This window comes from Musa acuminata, chromosome BXJ3-11, assembly GCF_036884655.1.
Source record: "Musa acuminata AAA Group cultivar baxijiao chromosome BXJ3-11, Cavendish_Baxijiao_AAA, whole genome shotgun sequence".
NCBI classification, from domain to species: Eukaryota; Viridiplantae; Streptophyta; class Magnoliopsida; order Zingiberales; family Musaceae; genus Musa; species Musa acuminata.
In genome coordinates this window covers 2,510,976-2,534,332 of record NC_088359.1, presented here as the reverse complement: position 1 = coordinate 2,534,332, position 23,357 = coordinate 2,510,976, and the positions used below count along the sequence as shown (strand labels likewise).

The following is a 23,357-nucleotide window of genomic DNA, read 5'->3' as shown; positions in this document are numbered from 1 at the left end:
TGGTGGAATTGCTGTCGTGCATGGCCGGAGTAAACCCATGTTAGATCTTTTGCTCCTCTCTAGATTGATTGGTCCAGGTTTTCCCTCCTCTCGGAGAACACTGTGTCTCCGGTTGAAGTCAATCCTGAGGTAGATGACGTTAGAACTAACTACAAATACCATCTCTTCGGATCAGACATTTCCTGATGTTTCACTTGTTTAAACAATATAATGACAACCGATCATGAAGTGTTCTGTTAATTATTTGAGATCGATTTGATGAATATTACAATATTTAAATCTGAATTCAGCCAACTACTTGGCTATCACAATATGATTTAAGCAGATTAAAAAATTTGGAATACATCATGAAATGATCTCTAGATAAAGGAAATTAATAATTTTTTTTTTATAATTATTAATATTTTTATTTAACTAAAAAAATATATTTTAATTTATTATGGTAAGATATCATTGATGTTTTGGTTAGTCTAACGTAGTCCGTCCAAACCTGTATGAATAGGATTGTCCAATGTTTAGTCGAGATGGAAACATTGAATCTCCAATGTGTCATTTGTACAAAAATCGAGGTCGAAAAGGGTTTCTTAATTTAATCCCTCCGATGCCCAAGTTAGTAATCCAATATAGATGAGTATGGTCCTGAGTGATGAAAAAAAGTGATCCTCTTTACTATGTTGAAAGTTAGCTCTTATACCTAATAATGAAGGGATGATGTTTCGTGGAATATTCTTCAAGGGGGTAGTATTTAACTACCACATATAACAATCTCAGTTTGGCCTTTTGTCTACTTAGGCGACAAGAGTGGAGACAACTTATAATTGTTTTGCTTTAGACCTATGTCCACATGGGCAAACTGATGAGAGGTAGCTTTTATAACTTATAATTGTTTTGCTTTAGACCTATGTCCACATGGGCAAACAGATAAGAGGTAACTTTTATTTTTTTTCTTTCAACCAGGATGTCACGCGGAGGACACATACTAGATGATGAATGGTTGATGATATCTTCTTTATCATTTGCCCCTCTCGTTCGATAACCTAAAATGGTCCTTTTCAATTTGATGCTAGCTTACCCTAAGATCTAGTTGGGTCATTGACTTCATCCTTTCGAAGCACCAAGTTTCCCAATTCGACTCCTTGAGGGCGAACACCTCGATTGTAAAACTTGGTCATTGCTTTATTGTATCTCAGTGCCTATAGGTGTACTTATGCTCTAACGTTGTTGATAAGGTCAAGGACAACTGGAAGTCTTTTGAAGGTTTTTCATCAAATTTCTCAATCCAAGGTGTTAGAAATAATATCTCGGGTGACAAAACAATCTTAGTGTCGAAGGTCAAGTTGAATGATGACTTCATCCAACCTGGTGTCATTCGGGAGGCTCACAAGGTACTTGATAGTTCACCTACATTGGTTTGACTCTCCATCCACGTATGTAATAGGAGTGAAAACAACTTAAAACTATTTGTTTTAGATAACTTGTATCTTTTTCTTTCCGCTGGGATGTCATACTGAATCGAATGATAAATGATTAACGATATTCTCTCCATCATAACTCATAAATCATACATACCAAAGGTCTGATATGCGAGGAAATTGAAGTGGACAGCTAAAGCGAGCCAACAGGCAGTAATGGAGATGAGTTGCTCCAACGAGATCTGCAACTCCTGCGGTCCACAACACCCACTCCGACTTTAAAGGTGGCCGCGAAATGACGCATGCGGCGGGTTAATGCGAGCCCGCCGGCCTTCATTCGAGAACCATGTGGGAAAGCCATTAAACGAGGCACATCCCATTGAATTGGAGGAAGGATTAGGTGGTGGTGGTGGTAACACACCTAACCTCGGCTCTGGTACTTACTTTTGAGCTTGCAGGTTGGGAGAGCTGCCCCTTTGTGTGGCTCATCAGATGAAGAAGACTCGAGAGGTTTGCAGATGGGCCTTCACATGCTCTGCTGCCCATATCCCTGCAAGGAAGAAGAAGTACAATGGCCTGAGATGTTTCCGGACACAACTCTATCACAACAGGAGTTCACTTTAAGATGTTAGCCAACCAAAAAAGATGTGTAAAGGGGTAGATGACACTGAAAAGAATGCATTTTTAAGAGTAAAAGACCATGATGAAATTGGTACTCTTAATTTTGATATGGATCATTGAATACAGTGACAAACATATGAACAATTAGTACAGTAATTAGCAACTTGAACAATATGAACTAAGTGAAAAGTGTATCTGGCTATGAACACAAGCACATGATAGAGATGCAGAAGCCAAATCAAGCCATAAAACAATTTCACAATAACCTAACCGGATGTCATCTCCAGAGTTCTGTCTTTGTGAGTCTTAATTTCTTCAGGCTTTAGCATAAGATTGTACCCAAACTTCATATATCTGTTTACATCATCTAATATGATTTGTAACAAATATCAAACTGTAACAGACTTAACACTACAGCTAATTAAATAGTTTAGTAACAAAGGCAGAAGTATCAAGACAAATACACTTACATCCTAAAGGAGAAACCATAATTTCATTGTTCTAGGTTCCATCCTGTTGCTTCTTGCATCAAACTCAAAACTCAAGCCCCCATCTCTCTTGTCATGTTTTTTCATTCTTAATCCTTGATAAGTGATCGAGTCCCATAAAAAATGAGTGGCCAAAGCCCTATGCTTTCTCACTGTTATTCTTCTCACATATAAATTACACTTACGTAGAGTTACTAGTAGGCCACATCAGAAATTTACTTATTTTTATCGACTCAACAAGAAAGATGAATTCTCTATTTCTGGTCATTAGCGATTCTTGTTTTAGAATTATGAAGTAAATTCGTTGCTTTATAATGAAGAATCCAAATGCAAAAATATTAAATGTGAATATGCACTTGCATAAGGGTGTTCAAATACGCAGCTCATGCCCTTTGAGATTCATGAACTTACAGATCTGCCGATGCAAATGAAACTGAAGTCAGACACATGTAAGTCAAAGCCAAATGATGTTTACAGAAGGTGTAATGTCAGGAATAGTTCAGAACATAATGATACAATTGTCTTGAACACTTTTCCCAATCCTCAAAACATTTAAAAATTCAAGCACCAGTCTGACATATTTGTTCGAGGAATGAGATCTACTTGTTTAACCATGATATTACATACTTGGCAAAATCATCAGTTCATGGATTCAGCATATTTCCAAGGGAACTTGTTCAAAAGTAAGATTGTACCTGCTTCAACAAACTTGTGTACTCATTGAGCATGTTGTCTCCTCAATGTACATGATAATTTATACATGCAGAAATGCAAGAATACAGGTCCAATTAGTATTTAGAACATAGTCTAGCATACTTGACATGGGGAATTATGTAATTCCTTAGGGAGCACGAGTGTTGTGTGGTTGACCTATATCTCTATTGTTACATTGATTGAACTATAAAAAATGAGAGATGGCACGGTGTCTATCATCCAACGTTATGTGCACAGATAAGTAAAAAATAAACTTAAAGGTTACATGAGGAGACAGTTTCTACGATTTTGTTGCAGTTTGACTACTACAATATTCGAGGTCCAATCTATCACAACATCATTTATAAAAGTCATGAGAGTATAAGAATCAGTTTAAGACTGAGCATTCTCGTCATTACATTTAAGAAATAAAGCATTTAGCCATAAATCGCACAAGAAGAGAACATCTATGTACAGGTATCTAAGCATTAAGTTCAAAATCAGACTGATGAAATTCTTTTTGACATAATTTGAAGGCTAAGAATATCTCCATATTGCCTTTCTTCGTTTGACTAGATACTAAAAATAATAAACTACCAAAAAAAATTATCATCCCTGTAAGGCCTACCTTTCGAAATGTTAATGCTCCATTTTCCAAAGAACAACTCCAAGCATGAGATAATAAACTTGAAGCCTGGAACCAATAGAAACTTTTGCTTATGACGATCGCCATGTATCAGGCATTCTATCTGGTCAGATGGTATACAAGTTAATGCTCCTTAATGGTCACAGGGAATCAGCAGCAGATCCAGAAGCTCCACGCTCACACTGTCCAACTGCAATTCCCAGAGTCCCATTATGTCTTTGACTTAGCTTACAGCACAACCTTCTAGGTACCTGTTAAGAAAATGGAAAAGATTTAATGATTTCAAGAACTGGTACAAAATATTAGTCAAGACCTAAAAGGACATTCAAAATAGAGAACAAACCAAATGCCAATTTTTTCTCATTGGAGTACCAAAGACTTGAATTTCATTCACGTCAGGCAGCGGAAGGGATCGAGGAAAACATAATAATTTGTTCTTGAGATCATCCCTCCCCTTAGCTCTTCTATATGAACTTAGAGTTGTATTTCCAACTCTTTCAATATCTCTCAAGAAAAATAGAATAGGCTTCTTGCACACAGACCTGTATGCATCCCTTGTGTCAATATCAAATTCATTCCTGGAATTAAGCTTGTTCCAAGCGGCATAAGTCCGTTCAGAGCGTTCTAGCTCTCGTGGAAGGACAATGGACGGGAACACTTGGATGACGTAACCCAGCGAGATTGAGAATGTAAGCTTCTTCCTCTTATCATAACAAATTGATCTTTGCAAGAAACTTAGAGGATCAGACTCCATAGCTTTGGTGAAAAGCTTCAGGCTTCGAAGAGAGCTCAAGCCAGGGTAGAGGGGGTCAACAGCTTCAACATGGTGTATTGAGACGAAAGGAGCAATAGGGTGGGCAGCCAACAGACCATGGGCACTTCCCCTAATATCCCACTGAGACAAAAACAAGAAAGTGTCATCTTTAAAATAAGTGACAACAATTTGGTGGAATTATATGAGGTATTTGGTTGATTATGTAAAGAAAGTTGGCTTCAGATTAATTTCAGAAGATGCTGATCTCTAGAAATTGCAAGAGTTGGGCAATGTGTCTAGAAATTCCATTTAGGAAGCTGGAAAATAACACAGCAACAGCTTTTTTTAGAATGGAAAAACTAGCAATTTATTTACAAAAGTTTTAGTGAAATCATGCCATATATTTCATTATCTATGTCTTCTATTAACATCAGATATAGGTTCTGAAAGAGGCTGAATGCACAATCAAGAAAAGAAATGTGAAATGCAATACAGCAAATCCTCACATCAAGAATCAAAAGACATATGTTTTACTTGCACAATCAAGAAAAGAAATGTGAAATGCAATACAATAAATCCTCACATCAAGAATCCAAAGACATCTGTTTTACTTGCTATCATCAGAAGCATCAATTGCAAAAGAGAGATACTAAATGAGCAAAAGATTTGATTCAGGATTGAGATTTACCAAGCACACACCTGGTGGAAACCATACTCGCGAGTTAGAGGGACTCCGAGCTCAGAGACGCAGGCGTGCAACCGGTCGTCGCTGCCGTACAGCTTCGGGTACCTCTCGATGCACTCGTCCATCATCCCGGCGAGAGCCTCAGCCAGAGGATTGCTGATGGCGATCCCACCGCCCCCGAACGCCATCGAATGGCTGAAGTACGTGTTGGCCGAGTGACTCTCCGATGGCCCCCCGACGTACACCATCTCGGTCCAATCGTACTTGGCGAGCACCGCGACGAGGTTTTCCGGGCAGATGATGGTGTCGTCGTCGACTAGCACGAACCACCGGGCGCCACGGTGGCCGATCCGGACGGTCTCGGCGAGGATGCGGGCGATGCGGAGGCCGGAAGGGTTGCCGGTGGGGTTGGTGTAGCGGAACCGGGAGATGTCCTCGGAGACGCGGACCGGGGGGAGGGATCGGGCGAGGGAGGAGTTGCGGGGTGCGCGGGGCACGCGGTCGTCGAGCCAGACGTAGCCACGCATGGCGCCGGGACGCCACCAGAGGCGGACGAACTCGCGGCGGCGCTGCCAGAGGTGAGCGGAGCCGCCGATGCCGAAGACAATGTGGCGGAGGTGGAGCGGCGCGAGGCGGTCATCGCCCTCGTTGTCTCGGTGGTGGTGGTGGGAGGGAGGGGCATCTGTGGAAGGGAGGCGGGGGGAGGGGCCCGACAGAGGGGGAAATGAGGAATAGGAAAGGAGGGGGGAGGCGGAGAAGCGGATGTGGGACCAGTAGTGGAGGCGGAGGGAGGGGGAGTTGAAGACGAGGGAGAGCCATGCGGAGGTGGCGATGAGAAGGGCGACGATGGCGGCGGCAGATGCGGCGGCGCGGCCGTGGCGGTGGGGGTGGGGGCGGGTGAGGTAGTGACGGTTGGCGCAGGCGGCTGGGAGGGTCGCGTTAGTCGTCATCTTCTTCGCCGTTAGCGGTGGTGGCAACGGTCATTTCCTCGACGAAGAGACAGGGTTAAGAGGGAGGGAGGGGGCGGTTCTTATTCGACGGCGTTCGGGTTGAATCACCGCGGTGGAGCAGCGGCGCGTCGACGCCTGTCGCTCGTTGCTTGCGTGAGAGGACGGTGCTTCCGAAACATGGTGGCGGTGGGACGTCAAGATGATCCCATTTGCCAATCGAAATTGAATCCCATATTCAGAACTCTTTAACGTTCCCTAATTGAAGTCGCTGTGAACTACAATGTGGTCGGACTGAGTCATGCGCCACATTTGCGTGACTTGAACCCAATCTGATCCGTCCACAGATCAAAATTATTTGGGAGGATTCTCTTCTTCGATTCAATTGATCAGTTCGAATCAAATCAAATTAATTTTGATTTTAATTTTAAAAATATTAATTTGATTTCGAGGGCAGACAATACTTTGGCGAGTTACAGTTCTTTACCTCTATTAGGCGACATCTTATTTTATTTCTTCGTCAAATAGCATCGGAGCGGAAATGGGAAGGTGACGAAGCAACAGTCTTCTGCTCTGCGACACTTGAGAGAAGAAGATATGGTTGCTGCTTCTGCGGAGGAGGAAGGTGCAGAAGCGCGAGAGCCCTCTCGAACTGGCTCCACCGCTGCTCCAACGTGCCGCTGTAGCCCACGGACAAGCGGATGAGGCCGGGGGAGATGCCGGCTTGTGCCCTCTCCCCGGGGCTCATCTCGCTGCTGGTGCTGCTGCCGGAGCAGGACATGAGGGTCTCGTAGTAACCCAGGCTGACAGCCATGAGGCCGAACTGGGTGGTGTTCTGGAGGTGGTGCATCAGCTCGTTGGCGCGCTCCTCCGTGCCCATGTCGAGGCAGAGCATGCCGCCGAAGCCGTAGCCGGGGTTGGCGATGGAGGCGAGCAGGGCGTGGTGGGGGTGGTCGTCCAGGCCCGGGTAGATGACCTTGAGCCCCAGCTTGCGCATGCGGGTGGCGTAGACGAGGGCGCGGTGGCAGTGCTCCTTCATCCTCAGGGACAGGTGGGGGAGTCGCCCCGAGAGCTCGAAGGCTACCTTGGCGTTCATCGTCGGCCCCAGCAGCATCAGCGTTCCGTTATGCAAGTCCATCATCGAGTTCAGCAGGCTCTCCGGGCCGCAGATTACACCTGCACATGGCATCAGACCCAGTTCAAACACTTGATACTGACACACGATGAGTATCTATTCCGACCGCTGGGAAAGCAGAGGAACGGGAAAGGGAGGGAGGGTGGCGTGTGAGGCGTACCTGCGATGACGTCGGCGCCGCCGCTGATGTACTTGGAGACGCTGTGCACCACGATGTCGGCCCCAAGCCTCGCGGGAGACACCACCATCGGCGCGAAGGTGTTATCTACCACCAGCTTCACCCCTTTCTCCCTCGCCACCTCGCTCAGCCGCGGAACGTCGGCCGCCACCAGCGTCGGGTTCGCCAGAGTCTCCGCGTACAGGACCTTGGTCTTCCCCTCCCTCACCGCCGCTCTCACTGCCTCCACGTCATGGAGGTCGACGAAGGTCGCGTGGATGCCGCAGGCCCGGGGGAGGAAGTGCGAGAGGAGGGCGTGGGTGCCGCCGTAGAGGCAGCGGGAGGCGACCACGTGACCGCCGGCGCCGCAGAGCTGGATCAGGACGGAGGAGATAGCGGACATGCCGCTGGCAGTGCAGTAGGCGGCCTCGGTGCCCTCGAGGGCGGCCATCTGGCGGCTGAGGTTGAGGACGGTGGGGTTGAAATGCCGGCTGTAGATGTAGTGGTCGCGGTCGGGCCCGAGCTCGCCCTTGAACATCCGTTGCATCGTGTCTGCCTCCATCACCGTGAACGTCGCCGACGCCTCAATCGACATGTTCACCCCGCCGTGCTCCCCGAACTCGTGGCGCGCGCTGGCCAGCGCCGCCGTCGGATCTCCTCCCCTTTCGCTGCGGTCCCTCTTGGAGGCCAGCGGCCCCGCCCACCCCTCGTCGACCCTGCCGTCCTCTTCCTCCTTCGGGCCACGTTTCTTGGAGTACGAAATGTCCATCGTCTCCGCCATTATCTCCCTCGCTGTCTCCTCTCCTAATCCTTTGGGGACTTTGGTCGACGAGGGGCAAAGATGCGTTTATAGAGGAGATGAATCGGGTACGTGGAACCTTCAACTGTATCGGGTGACGATTTGTGGGTGCACAGGTGCAACGGGACAAGAAAGCGGCTGCCGTGGGCGGATGGACGTGCCACCTGTATAGTTAATCTCGTCCGACGTTGGAGAGGATCGGACGTCTCATATTTGTTCATGTATTTGTTTTACGCACTGCCTCTTTTAACTCATAAATCTGTAAATAAAATAACGATAAAAATATAGAAAAAATCAATATATTTGAATTTTCTGGATGCTAATTATTTGGGGCGGACGTCATTCAGTCTCGCTACATCTACTACGCCAAACTTCAATATGAATCGTTCGAGTGAATGAAGCCGTAAAATGGCATACATACGTGATCCACAAGGTTATCTGTGCGTGTCATCAGCTTTCTCTTCTTTGTATCTTGCACGTGCCAGACTGAGAAGAGTGCTTGTTGAGTCTTCCCCGTCATCGCATTCCCCATCGCAGCTTCTCTCTCAGGAATTGAGATTTGGGTTCCCAAGCCAGAAAGCAAAGCACACGCCACGTCTTCGGCAAACTCTATCCACAGGAATAACAATGGGTGAGAACTCCGTATGAACAAGAAGACGTTTGCAGCACTCAGCATTCCAACTCTTATTACATCAAGAAACACAAGAACAGTGAACAATGTACGGTACAAGCCGGTTTACCCGTCGACGCTTTCACTTCTTTACTTCCTCGTACTCTGCTTCCGGCGTCTGATCACCACCACCCTGCGACCCAGCGGAGCCTCCAGCCATTTGTTGCCCTATCCTCGACACAGCCTTGTTTGCTGCGTCAAGCTTGGACTTTATCCTCTCTATGTCGTCCCCCGTCATCTCTTTCCGCAGGTCCGCTAGCGCTGACTCTATCTCCGACGCAACTGCAGCTGGAATCTTACTTCTGTACTCGTCCAAGCTCTTCTCGATGCTGTATATTGTTGTATCGGCAGCGTTCCTGACGTCGATCAGAGCTTTCCTCTCCTGGTCTCTCTGTGCGTGCAATTCAGCTTCTTTAATCGTTTTCTCAATCTCCTCCTCCGACAGCCCACCTGAAGACCGAATAGTGATTTGCTGCTCCTTTCCGGTTGCCAAAGACGAACGTAACCTCAATCTGCGGCATGCCTCTGGGTGCTGGTGGAATTCCCACAAGTTCAAACTCGCCTTGCAGCAAGCGGATGCGAACTTGAGTTTGATTGTCAGCAGCAGTAGAAAACACCTACAAAAGTTAGCATTAAAATGAAAGCATATCAGAATCTAGGAAGACTATGAATGCATAGGGGCAGGAGCTTAAGGTTTCACTAGGATGCCACTAGAACTACACAGGGAAGGACAGAGTATTTGCAAGACGTAGATCAAACAATGTTATACTTGACTTTTCTTTGTAGGAATTTTTGTGTTCCTATTGATCAATCTGCTGAAGATGCCACCAAGAGTTTCGATACCAAATGACAGAGGAATGACATCTAAAAGGAGCAGCTCCTTGACATCTCCTCGTCAAATACCACCCTGAATGGCAGCACCCAGTGCAACAGCTTCATCCGGGTTTACCCACTTGCTTGGGTTCTTACCAAAAATCTCAGCAACCACCTCTTGAATTTTTGGAACTCTGGTCATTCCACCTACTAGGAGAACCTCTTCAACATCTTTGGTGGATATTCCAGCATTCTTCAGACACATCTTGCATGGGTCTCGAGTCCTCTCAACCAGGTGATTCACCAAAAACTCAAACTTTGATCATGTCATCGTTATGTTCATATGCTTCGCTCCAGATGCATCAGCTGTTATGAAAAGTAGATTGACATCAGTCTGGGATGTCGAGGACAGCTCAATCTTACCCTTTTCAGCTGCCTCTCGCAGCGTCTGCAAAGCCAGCGGTCCGACGACAAATATATCCCCTCGGTTCTTCTAAATTCATTCAGCAAATACTCCACAAGAGCATTGTCAAAGTGTCATCATTTGTTGATTTTACCTTTAAACAAAGCAAAAACATCATTCTCAGTTGGAAGTCATGGATCACATAAATCAAATGTTAAGAATTAAGTAAAATAAGTAAACAACAAGTGAAATATCAGTATTTTGCTAGTCATACATGTAAATGATAACATGTATGATATGTATTCTTTTTGTTTATTATTATTATGATATTTTATCATTTTATATTGCTTGATACATAAGTATATTGTGATATTGATGGATCTGTGTAATAGGAATGATGAGATCATAATAATGAGATCGATTCACCTTTAAACATAAACCCTAAATAATCCTAGTTATATGTTATATGAGATGGACATTGAGATAACCAAATAGACTTGTGTGTTATATACTCATCCATATGATAAATATGGTTGGTCTCATAGCTGCTCGTGTGAGGACACTATAGCTACAATATATATGCTTATTAGAGAATGAGTTCACTGATTGATTTGCTCACTGTTAGATGGTTGATGATATCTAATTATCAAAAAGTGATTCTGTTGTTCCCGTAGTGTACATAGTCCTTAGACTTGAGATACCAATGATGTCCTATATGAGTACTCCACTCTTTGATACCAGACTAATAAGTTTGGAAGTTCCAATTTCAGATCATCGAGAGTGATAGCCAATCTTACGAGGGCTATTAAGTGTCGATAAAGGATCATCCACTCTCGATATCATGAGAGAAATATCCTATGTGTTCTTGCTTAAACAAATCCCTGACCAAAGTTATTTGGATTGAGAAAGAAGTGAGTAATTCAACAGAATCCAATTAGAGCGAGACTCGAGGAGAAACCGTATGAGCCTGATAGCACCATATTCAGTATACGGTCTCTATGATATTAGATGGATGAGGGACTATAAGTACACAGTAATTAAGGATAAATAGGTCCAAAGAATTGGATTCTCCTGTATTGTCTAGGGACTACAACGTAATGGCATAGTACGTCCGCAATCGATGAGTCGAGTGAATTATTATGAAGATAATAGTCTATTGAGCCAGATGGAGTTATGATAGATATAACTCATGGCCAATTCGATATTAGGTCTAGAGGGTCACACACATATGATAGGTATTGCGACGAGCAAATGTTCGAATATTAGATATTCATTGGAGCCATTATCTTATTGGATATCTAATAAGCTCATGAATTATTAGATCCTATGGACGAGATCCAATAAGAGCCAATGAGAGATTATTAGATAGAGATCCATTAATCTAAGAGACTTTGGTAGTTGGATAGAGATCTAATATCCAATAGGGCAAGATCCATTTGGGTTAAGTTGATAGGGAGACTTTATAAATATAAAAGAACCAAAGGGTCTCCTTTCCTCTCAAAATAGAGGAGACGCAATAAAGGATAGGAGGTGACAACCAATAAACCTAGCCTATGACCCCCTATCAATCTTAACTCTAATGGATCATATTCTATTGGGTATTGGATCTTTATCCAACTACCCAAGCCTCTTAAATTAGTAGATCTCTATCCAATAATCTCTTATTGGCTCTTATTGGATATCCAATAATTCAAAAGCTTATTAGATATCCAATAATTCAAAGGCTTATTAGATATCCAATAAGATAGGAGCTCCAGCGGATATCTTATATCTGAACATCTACTCATCGCAACATCTACTATATGTGTGTGACTCTTTAGGCCCAATATCGAGTTGGTCATGAGTCATATCTATCAGAGCTCCTTTTGGTTTAGTAAATTATTATCTTCATAATAATTCACTTAACTCATCGACTACGGACATACTATGCCACTATGCCACAATCCTCAAACGATACAGGGGAATCCAATCTATTTGACCTATCTATCCCTAATCCAATCTAATATCTTAGATATCATATATTGGGCATGGTACTGTCAGACCCAAACTGTTTATACTCAAGTCTCGCTCTAATCGGATTCTCTCATAAAACTCTTTATCTCTCAATCCGAATAACCCTAATAAGGGATTTGCCTAAGCAAAAATACATAAGATATTTCTCTCATAACACTGAGAGCAGATGATCCTCTATTTATACTCAACTGCTCTTATAAGATTGACAACCACTCTCAATAACCGGCTATGCTAGATCTAGAACTTCCAGACATATAAATCTGGTATCAAATAGTGGAATACTCATATAAGACATCATTGGTGTCTCAAGTCCAAGGACTAGATATACCGCTAGGACGATGAAATTGTTGTTTGACAATGATATATTATCAACCATCCAACATTCTATGAGCGGATCAATCAGTAAACTAATTCTCTAATGAGCACCTACATCGTATCTCTAGTATCTCCACACGAGCAACTATGAGATCAATCGTCTCCATCATATCAACGAATATATAATACACTAGCCTGTCCGATTATCTCGATGTCCCTCTCGAGTAACCTATAATTGAGATTATTTAGAATATGTGTTTAAAGATAAATCAGTCTCATTATCGTGATCTTGTCATGATCCGACTCTCATTGTAGAGATCTATGGACATCACAATATATGCAATAATATAAGTGAGAAAAATATCAAATAAATAATAAGTAAAAAGAGTATGTATCGTGTCACACGTGTCATCACTCATGTGATTGGTTTGTAGAGCACCAATGAGTAGAAAGTACAATGTGATCTAATTCATTAAACTTGTTTACCCTTAATTATCATGTGTTTATACTCTCTCATCTATCTAATACCCTAGAGATCATATACTGGGCATGACGCTATTTGGCCCATATAAAATTTATCAAAGTTTCACTTTAATCGAATTCTCCTAAAGAACTTATTATCTCTCAATCCGAATCTCATGATGTCATATTCATCATGATCTAATTGACCATGGTTATGAATTTACTTAAGTGAGAATATATGATATATTCCTCTTATAATACTGAGAGTAGATGACCCTCTATTGACACCCAATTACCCTTGTAATGTTGAGTATGACTCTCGATGACCGGTTGTGCTAAATCTGGAACTCATAGACCTATATGTTTAGTATCAAAAAGTGAAGTACTCATACATTGCATCCTTGGTGTCTCAAGTCTAAGAATCAAACACACAACTCGGATTACCAAATCACTATCTAATTGTGAGACATTATTAACCAACCAGCATTCCACAAGTAGATCATTCAGTGAATTCATTCGCTAATTAACACATGTACTATATCCCTATTGTCTCACACAAACAGTTGTGAGACTAGCTACCTTCATTATATGCCAGGTATATAATAAACACACTGGTTTATCTAGTTATTTTGATATCTTTTTCGAATAACTTATGATTAGGAATATTTATGGTATGTGTTTATAGATGAATTGGTCTTATTATCATGATCTTATTATAATCCAATTCTCATTTCGTAGGATCCAAGAACAATAATAATATATATATATATATATATATATATATATATATATATATATATATATATATATATATATATATATATATATATATATATATATATATATATATATATATAGCGATGAAGATGCTAAGAGTAACTAATTAATACATAGTTAACTTGATTTGAGATGGAACAAGGGATTGTTGATGGTTTGATGTCTCCATCTAAAAATGCCAATAGTAGGTAAGATCATCCACTTAAGCAAAGGAGAGGATGCCAGGTGAGAGGAAGGCAAGGAAGGAGGTGACCATGGAGGGGAAGGATTAGGAGGCTCCAGTCAAACTTCATTTCATTTAATTTTTTGATAATACATTTTTTTATTGATTTAAATAAATTATTTTAATTATATCTCTCTATTTTACTGTATCATAAAGTGTAAAAGGAAAACTTAGGAGATAAGAAGAGCATATTAGATAAAGGTAAAATCTCATGTGAAGTAATCTATGAAAGAAAAAGAATATATGATGAAATATCATTTATACCCTATTCAATACGAATATACTAAAGATCTAAAATATCATGAAAATTATATAAAATTTATTTTAATTTAAGAATTATTTGCAGTGATGTTAACTTCTCCCCGGCCTGATATTAGACGTATGTACGCAGATTAATTCCTCAATATCACCCCCCAAAAACAATTCAAAAATAATTTGATCTTAGCTAAGTAGCGTTTTGGGAATATAGATATATTTTTTGAGAGGTATCTACTTTGCAAGGGTGAAGTTGTCATTTTAAGAAGATCGAAAGCTCTTATGCTCTCCTTGCTGTGGACTCAAAGCCACCAATCTACGCTTTATTACTGTGGCGTGAGACGCTTTTAAGGTGCCCTTCTCCCGCCCCTTTCTGTGAGAGAGAGAGAGAGAGAGTTGGGACGGGTGGTCGGAGCCTTGCAAGGCGACGGCGGGCGACTCGATGTTGAATTGGAGCTGGGTGGAGCGCGGGATTGAAAGCTTCGTCATGGTGGCGGCCGGCGGCAGCAGCAACGAGCGGTGGCGTCCCTGCGTAGCGCTGGCGGTGACGGCCTTGGCCGGACTCGCATTGGCCGTCGCCCTGGTTGTCTCCTCTCGTAGGTGAGACAGAGAGCCGGAAAGGTGCTCTGCTTCTTTGCTTCCCCTCCTCCCCCATCCCATTCGAGAAACACGAGAACACAATCGCAAAAAAATCGAGTTTTGTACATTTAACTAGCAATTAATTCTCCATTTGTCTCCAATATACTGTTATTATTTGGATCTGATTTCGCTGTCATTGTCAGTCTCTCAACCCTTTCCCTTCCCCTGTTTGTTTCAGTGGTTGTCTTACGCTACCATGGTGTCGGGAGAAGCGAAGACATCCTCTGATTCGGAAGGAATGGAACAACTTCTCACGCGACGGAAAGCTTCGCGGTGGAGGGATGAAGTTCTTGGAGAAAGTTCGCAGTGGAGTAAGCACCAACTTACGATTCCTCTCTGTTGAGGAAGCTCCAATGATCTAATAGCTTTTCCTGCGAATTCAGGGAGTCGATCCAAGCATCAGGGCTGAAGTCTGGCCTTTCCTTCTCGGAGTGTAAGATCCATCAACCATCTTGCCAAGCTTGTAATGTGTTTAGGAGAGATGAAGAACATTGCTCATACAACGATGTTCTGTAACTTGTACTCTGCTTCCATTAGATATGTGCAGATCACACTGCCTATGACCATCTTACTGTTTGGTGCAGCTATGACATGAACAGTTCGGGAGCTGAAAGGAATGCCATTCGAGAGCAAAGGAGGTACTTGGATCTACCATCTTTTTCTCCCTTGTTTCAAATCTTGTCTGCTATTGCACTGTTTGAACAGGAAAGAGTACGAGAAACTAAGGAGGCGGTGTCACCAATCTGTGGATGAAGACGATAAGACTAGCTCTACCGACGAGACGGAATCATCAGACAGCCAATCTTCCACTGGAGAACCAACCATGGCGAATCCAGCAGCTGAGGACTTCGCGACATGGCAACGCATCATCCGCTTGGACGCCATACGATCCGATGCAGAGTGGATTCCCTATTCCCCACGTCAAGCTGCGGTCCCCGAGGCCGAAGCTCTCCGGTTAGCTTCTGCCGTTGGCTTGACGGATTACGGTGACATGGAGCCATGCAGAATCTACCACGCAGCTCGCCTTGTCGCCGTTCTCGAGGCGTACGCGCTCCACGACCCTGAGATCGGCTACTGCCAAGGAATGAGCGATCTCCTGTCTCCCATCCTTGCTGTCATGGAGGTGGACGATGAGGCGTTTTGGTGCTTCGTGGGGTTCATGAAGAGGGCTCGGCACAACTTTAGGCTTGATCAGGCGGGCATCCAAAGGCAACTGCAAGTCGTGTCCAAGCTCATCAAGTTGCGTGACGCAGACCTGTACCAGCACCTGGAGAAGCTCCAAGCCGAAGACTGCGCGTTCGCGTACAGGATGGTGCTGGTCGCTCTCCGACGAGAGCTCACCTTCGAGCAGACGCTGTGCCTGTGGGAGGTCATGTGGGCGGATCAGGCAGCGGTTCGGGCAGGTTACCGGAGGAGAACGCGGTCGGCGCCGCCCACCGACGACTTGCTGCTGTATGCCATTGCAGCCTGTGTGCTGCAGAGGAGGAAGGCGATCATGGAGAGGTTCAACAGCGTGGTTGAGATCCAAAGGGAGTTCAACAACATCGCGGGGCAGCTGGATATCTGGAAGCTTTTGGATGATGCACAGGACATGGTGGCCGCCCTCCATGACAAGATCGAATAAAGCTACCTTGGTTTCTTAGAGGCATCGATGCCATGTTTGTGATGCAATTACATTTCATGCAAGTGCAGTCAAAGTTGTTTGATGAAATATCTACTTGAAGCTTGTCTAAGGTGGTAGAACTAAAACAAGGTTTGCAGTGTATTCTACACAGATTACAAGTTTAATGTTGATATGGTCAATTTTGATCATCAATTCATAGCATTTCTACACAGATTTCTACTTTCAAACACAAGAATATTACATCGGAAACAGAGAAACAGTGCTTGCAAGGCTATATCTTCCGCATTCTTAGATCTGCGTAATCTACTTGGTAAAATGTCGGACGACAAAGGCGAAGCCAAGAATCATCACGGGCGCAATGAACTGTAATATTCTCATCGCAAACTCCGGAGTCCTATCTGCAGTGCCTTCGGGTGCTTGCTGAGGCTTCACACGGTCACCATCCTTTGGAAGAGTCGAGGAATCGATCGTCCCGACGCAGTAGTTGTCCATCAGCTCCCTGCCGGACGAACTGTGACCGACATTATCAAATTCAACCGTTGCATCCTTTCCTGCAAACCATCGAATCGATGAAGCACTCTTAAATTCTGCTGTTCGACAGCAGGCTTCAAAGCGTGGTAAAGGCGTACCGGTCGCCGACAGCAACACGTCGCGACCACCGGGATGCTCGGCCATGTACGAGGAGACATCGTAGACCTGAAGCATAGAGAAGAAGGAACCATGAAGCGTGCACTTCTTCACCATGTTCATGAATGAAGAAACTATTGCTCGTCATGGAGATAAAAATGCATAAAATCGAGCTCAAAGTTGCCCTTCTGCCTCGGATCTTCTCAAACAGATGCAACGGAACAAACCATGATCTCCGAAAGCAAGATTAGGAACCTTTCCGGAGACGATGAGCCAGCAATCCTCGGCATCATCGTGCTTGGCCACCTCATCGAAACGGTAGATTTTGGAGCCGGCCATCGTCTCCTCGCTCCAATGACGGATTTTGGCGACTACTTATAGCGGAGAGGAGGACAAATAAGAACAAGCTTTAAATGATCATGGCAATCATAGTGATTTAGAACCTCACGTCATCTGCATCGGAGAATTGAGAGTTGCATGGAGATTAGGTTGGTGCAGTAAACGCAGGCATGGACGAATTGAACTGATGGGCTGCATTAACGTCAACCCATCTCCTTAACGCCCACCCAACCATCGCATGGCCCGTTTATTTGGATGGAGAAGCACCTGCGCCGAATCTTTGAATTCGGATCGGATCTTTCTGTATCCAGATTTATCCGACCCGTTTAAACCGGAGCTGATTACCTTTGCGTTGGATTCGAATATAGTACATAAATAGTCAAATTCGATCCGAATAAATCGGGTTGAAGTAAGTATTCGGGTCGGATTCGGATTTAATGACCCAATGGGTATCCATCGCTGGGGTTGCAATTGAATTCAAGGAGAGCCTTAAATGCTCAACATGTCCTTACAATAAAAGTCAACCATTTGCCCATAGGTACCCCTTTAATGAGGCCTGCTGAGGCTGTCCTGACTTGGCTGAGACAAAACATTGAATGTTAGACTTTATATTATTTAGAAATTATTTCTTAGTGATACTAAGATAATTGACAATAATATTGTGAATGTTAAGTTTGTGTTGGATTTTACTATTCTAAGTTAATAATTAGTGAAGGTTGAATTGACTCAATTTGAATCATCAAGTAATGATAAATTACTATATATATATATATATTATTGATTTTATATTTTTGTTTATTTATGAGTAATAGAATCATAAAAAAAAAAGTGTAGCTCAATATACAAGTTTCTTTTAGGATTGAATTTGATTGAACTTTTTTGTATTGAGTTTAAGAAGATAAACTAAATCATGATTCATATGCTAACTTAAGTTTTTAGATATAATAATATTAATAAAAAATTATATGATATGAAAATGAAATATTCTTATTGTTCAAAACTCATATAGGCCGATCTTACGAGTGATGATGATCAATTAATTTTAGTTCCACCTTTTAATTCGGATCATCCGTCACCCATATGCACGGATGAGTGATGATTTGAACATATATCATCTTTCTTTGTAATCTAATAAAATGATTAAAATATTTAATTTTATATTGATTGAAGAGTTGGATCTAACTCGAATGAGCAAACTTGTAGATAATTCCTTATGGATCTTATCATATTTCTTTTGAGTTGAGTTTGGATTGGAGTTAAGTTAACCACTCAAGTTATACTCCCATTAAGTGATCAGATATTGTTGATAAAAAAAAGTATATCATATATCTACTAACTTAAGCTTTTAAGCTTTTAGATGCAATGATATTAATGAAAAATCATGTACGATAACATAGCAAAAGGTCTTTAAAACTTAACTATCCCACCCAACTTAGGTTAGATAATTTTGCACGACCAACTTAGACAAGCTTAAATTGACCCGACCAACTTAGTCAAGCTCACATAGACTCAATGCTTGGCCACACAAAGTAAGTCGTAGTCAGGTCAGACCATCCTAATACTTACAAGATTAAGTTTTCTCCCATCACATCACTTTATTATTTGTGTTTAAAGCTATAATATACATGTAAATGAGACCTAGTTGTGCTCTTGCCGTTTGTTGTATCCCAAAAATATCTCATTTGTGCGAGATATATTCATCTATAATAATAATAAAAAATATATAAATCACCTATCTGATTTGTGTATGATATGAGATAAATATTTGAAATATTTGATATATTCTAAAGTATTTTCTTTGTGTAATTCAAAGTATTAGTATGAATTTCTGTATTATGATTTGTGCACTGGACTCTATTAGTATCATGATTTCTATACTTAAAAAATTTATATTGAAACCATATAATTTTGAAAGCGAAACAAATAACCAAATTGCATTGACGAAAAATATTACTCGTGATATCATATGTTTTGGATTAGAATGAAAGTAACGAGTAAAATGATAATTTCAATATTTTTTTATTTTCAGTACGAGATATTGAAATTTCTTTATTACTGATAAAATTGTTGGAAACTAAAAAAAATATTAAAATTATCTATTTGTCCATCACTTTCATGTCGATCCAATACGTGATATAATGTATTATATTTTTTTTATCAATGTAACTAATAACGACGAGATCATTTATTTTATTTTTAAGATTATAAAAATTTTAATATAAATTTTTGAAGTTTAACTATCCTCCTTTAATATTTGATTTAATCGTCAGACAGAGTCAGTGCTCTCCATTTTAGATCGAAGGCTTGCCTTCATCTAAGAACACCAGCATGCTTTAACGAAGCAATCCTCAACATGCACAAGTCCGGTGCACAACATCAAGCGAAGAAATATTAATATCTTAGGAAAGAGTGTTGGAGACAAACAATCAAATTATATGACCCCAAACTATAACTCCATTAGTAACTAAGCTGTCCCATTCAGAAAGTTCTCGTTTAATACATCCAACTATGTTGTGTGTTCTTTTAGATTGCTAAGGATCAAAATATTATGATGTCCTTTTAGGTTGACAAGGAAATGCTCCATTTTTTTGTTGTTGTATGGTTGCGTCGTATTCGTGATGTTAGCCTGCATGCTTTTGATAGAGAGAAGCCATTTGATTGGCGACTTGGCTTACACAATAAGGACGTCTTGTACTTTGATAGATATGCATGTCATCGTTGCTGATAAATATATATATATATATATAGTCATATTTTTCACTTTGTAATGGGAATGATATGCTTTGACATATAAGGTTTTTGTTTGCTAAAACAATAAAAAATTGATGTGGGTATATTTTGATTGTCACGTTTGATTTGAGTAATATAATAATCAAAACAAGAGAAGTCAAATCTTCTTTATTTTAGGTCTAATAAAAATTTTCATAACTCTCCTCTTGTTTCTTCTTATCTCAACAATAATTTGAGGTAATTTTCTTTGTGTAACGTTTATATATTTTCCTTGTACATATTCATATTAAATCAACACTTTTTTTTTCCTTTATATTGACAAAATTGATTTTATGACATACTTTAAAATACGAAGTCGACCTAAATTCATATAGTATCGAGTTTTATTTATTTTTTCTTTTCATGGTGTTCTTTTTTAGATGAAAACTTTCTAAAATTTTAATATATATATATATATAACAAAATAGGAAAATATAATATTAGTGACAATAAATTACCTCAAAAAGAAATTAAAAAAAGATAAAAAAATTTATTAAGCATCCATTAGGGGAGTGCAAAAAAAAAATGTATACAGTAAAGAGGAATATCTAAATATTCGATACAAAATATTTAAGATACCAAATTTTATAAATATTATAATTTAACATCATAATAACTTATTTAACATTTGTGAATAATATGGTTAAAGGGCTACAGGGTAATAAGATGATTAAAAATGATCATTTTTACATGTTATAACGATCGTGATATGCTCGTATGAAACATCAATCATCGTAATTATCCTGGAACTCCTAGGTATCATGCTCGATGGGACTATCAGGTAGCAATATGATGTTACCCTTATGTTTTACTTAACGTTGATCACTTATCGCTCGCATGATAAAAAAAAATGATCCGTAATGATGTTCCCTATGCTTCGCTCACTGTTCATTATTGACGTGGACAAAAATGATATATTTTAGATAGTTTTTGTATGCTATGGGAATGATATAATGATCCATCATAATATAATACTACATCTATCATACTTGCCATATGTTCCTACATAATGAATCATTGTGTGTAAATGATTGTGACATGAGAAATTAATCCTATTTAACCAAATAAATCAAAGGGAATTGGCAATTGAACTTTTAATTTCAAAACATCATACTATGAAGGTTATGTGTGTTTGAAATATTTTTATATTTTTAATATGTACTTTGAGAAAACAATCTTGTAGTTGTGGAATATTATGAATGTTTTATAAATAATAAATAAAATTTATAGTTTAAATGTGCATTCATGTAAGTGTTGCATGGTAAAATAAAGTTTTAAAAGTCCATTGAATATCATATCACAAATTTATCCTTCTAACATTTTCAATAAATATATACTTTTATTTAAATTAATAAGTAAATAAATAAAATTAATTAATATATGTAATCTTACAATCATATAAATAAAAAAATAGAATAATATTTAAAAATAAATAAATAAAATCATAAAAGAGAGAAAATGAGAGTTAGAGTTTTTATTAATATCTTATAAATACAGAAACGCTTATGAACATTTATAATACATCACCCAAGTGAAATGTGATTTAAAAGAAAATTATCAAATATTAATTTACATTTAACCATCAATACACATATCAAATATGTTTCCAAATGCACCCTTATCTTCTTCCTCAAATCATTACCCTTTCATCCAAGTATCCAAGATATAAAAAGAAAAACTAATTTTTGTTGGACCAATTCCTCAACATTTTCAAGTAAAAGAAGATATGTCTACAAGAATTAGAAGAAAATTGACATACATGACAAAGGGATGTCTGAGCATGATTCAATCTAAAATACCATTTTGAAACAAGTAACCTTTTATAAAACATTTTTCATAAGAACATTTTTACTTTTAAGTGGGGTAGCAAGATTTCATATCCTTTTCCAAATAGGTCACATCCTCTTTTTCTTAATCATCTATTAGAAGTAGCTAATCTAAAGGGTCTAAGGATCCAAATCCAATTATCATTAACATTAAGATTAGAGGAAATATAAATCCTTAAAATCTTGAAAACTAAACAATGTTAAAATATTTGATAAAAATGATTCAAATTCCACAAAATGGGCTTATCACTAAATGACAAATTAGAAACCTTCATTAAAAAGATGGGCTAAGCACCAAATGATAAATTAGAAACCAAAGGACATTATAGAATGTCACAAATGTCTCTTAGCATGTCACAAATGTTTGAAACAATCATACTTAGTATTAATGATTTTTCACTCATAAATAAATTAAATATTAATAAATTTAATTATTTTATTTGTTTGTGCAAGCTTAGTGTGCAAAGTTTAAATTAGTATGTACACACACATACATATACATATTCAAAAAATAATTTAATGCACAATGCAAGATTTATAAAATATTATATATAATTATGATGAGAATAAATATTTATAAAAAAATAATTTCTAATCTTTTCTAACTTCTATTTTCTTACAACTTGTAGGTTAGTTTTCTGCCTCCACCTTAATTCTCTCTCTTCTGTTTATTATTATGTTTTGATGTTTCTGTGGGTGTGAAATTGTTTCACCTTGAACAACATTAATATGCTTTCACACAATTCTTGTTTATGGTTTAAAGAATATAAATTTTATCTTAACAATGGATTAATGTGAAATAATTCTAACATGTTGTGTCAAATTATCCTCAATGTAATTTAGTTTAATTGAAAATTATAGATCCTTACGAGATTGAGATATTAGTCAACTTTTGGGAACACTATTTATTTCTTTCAAATTGAGGTATATGAATCTTCTTGTTGTAGAATATTTCAAATTTATACGACCCTAAGTTGCATGTAAGTTTACTTAAAAGTCACATACATTAGAGGAAGATTTATAAAAAAAACATATATAATGTATGAAATATGTATGGTTTATGTTAAAAAATATAATTAGGTGATCATAAGAAATGACCAAACATATGTTTTAACATTTCTTCTTACCAAAAAAATCATTAATATTAAAAAAACATAGTATATGCTTTTATAATCTAAAAATATCTCACTCCAAACAAAATATTTTTTTATTCGGAGCCCACGTCCCTAAAGAATAAGGTATCCTAGAATGGAAATAACCTTTTA

At 39.7% G+C, this 23,357-nt stretch overlaps 4 protein-coding genes and 1 pseudogene across 5 annotated transcripts; 1 reads left to right on the top strand and 4 right to left on the bottom strand.

The window, feature by feature from the left end:
- Positions 1-1,786: 1,786 nt before the first annotated feature.
- Positions 1,787-6,381, bottom strand: LOC135581460 (uncharacterized). 2 transcript variants are annotated; one of them, XM_065173286.1, is made up of 4 exons: positions 5,314-6,381; positions 4,204-4,755; positions 3,843-4,111; positions 1,787-1,962 (listed from the first exon to the last, which is right to left on the bottom strand). In XM_065173286.1, the coding sequence occupies exons 1-3, from the start codon at positions 6,247-6,249 to the stop codon at positions 4,001-4,003; spliced, it is 1,599 nt and encodes a 532-aa protein (XP_065029358.1). In that variant the 5' UTR covers positions 6,250-6,381; the 3' UTR covers positions 1,787-1,962; positions 3,843-4,000. The 2 variants fall into 2 exon arrangements, with proteins under 2 accessions (XP_065029358.1, XP_065029359.1); XM_065173287.1 differs by lacking the exon at positions 1,787-1,962 and having other exon boundaries at positions 3,969-4,111; positions 4,233-4,755.
- Positions 6,382-6,645: 264 nt separating this feature from the next.
- Positions 6,646-8,341, bottom strand: LOC135652400 (methionine gamma-lyase-like). The gene is made up of 2 exons (XM_065173288.1): positions 7,542-8,341; positions 6,646-7,422 (listed from the first exon to the last, which is right to left on the bottom strand). Exons 1-2 carry the CDS (start codon positions 8,317-8,319, stop codon positions 6,767-6,769), a joined length of 1,434 nt encoding a protein of 477 aa, XP_065029360.1. The 5' UTR covers positions 8,320-8,341; the 3' UTR covers positions 6,646-6,766.
- A 648-nt stretch (positions 8,342-8,989) lies between these two features.
- On the bottom strand, positions 8,990-10,213 carry LOC103970860 (heat shock 70 kDa protein, mitochondrial-like; annotated as a pseudogene).
- A 4,424-nt stretch (positions 10,214-14,637) lies between these two features.
- Positions 14,638-16,691, top strand: LOC103970315 (rab GTPase-activating protein 22). Its single transcript, XM_009384046.3, has 5 exons — positions 14,638-14,868; positions 15,086-15,218; positions 15,291-15,340; positions 15,492-15,545; positions 15,613-16,691. The coding sequence occupies exons 1-5, from the start codon at positions 14,711-14,713 to the stop codon at positions 16,529-16,531; spliced, it is 1,314 nt and encodes a 437-aa protein (XP_009382321.2). The 5' UTR covers positions 14,638-14,710; the 3' UTR covers positions 16,532-16,691.
- LOC135652401 (cytochrome b5-like) lies at positions 16,660-17,612 on the bottom strand. Its single transcript, XM_065173290.1, has 3 exons — positions 17,414-17,612; positions 17,161-17,227; positions 16,660-17,082 (listed from the first exon to the last, which is right to left on the bottom strand). The coding sequence occupies exons 1-3, from the start codon at positions 17,495-17,497 to the stop codon at positions 16,835-16,837; spliced, it is 399 nt and encodes a 132-aa protein (XP_065029362.1). The 5' UTR covers positions 17,498-17,612; the 3' UTR covers positions 16,660-16,834.
- Positions 17,613-23,357: the final 5,745 nt, after the last annotated feature.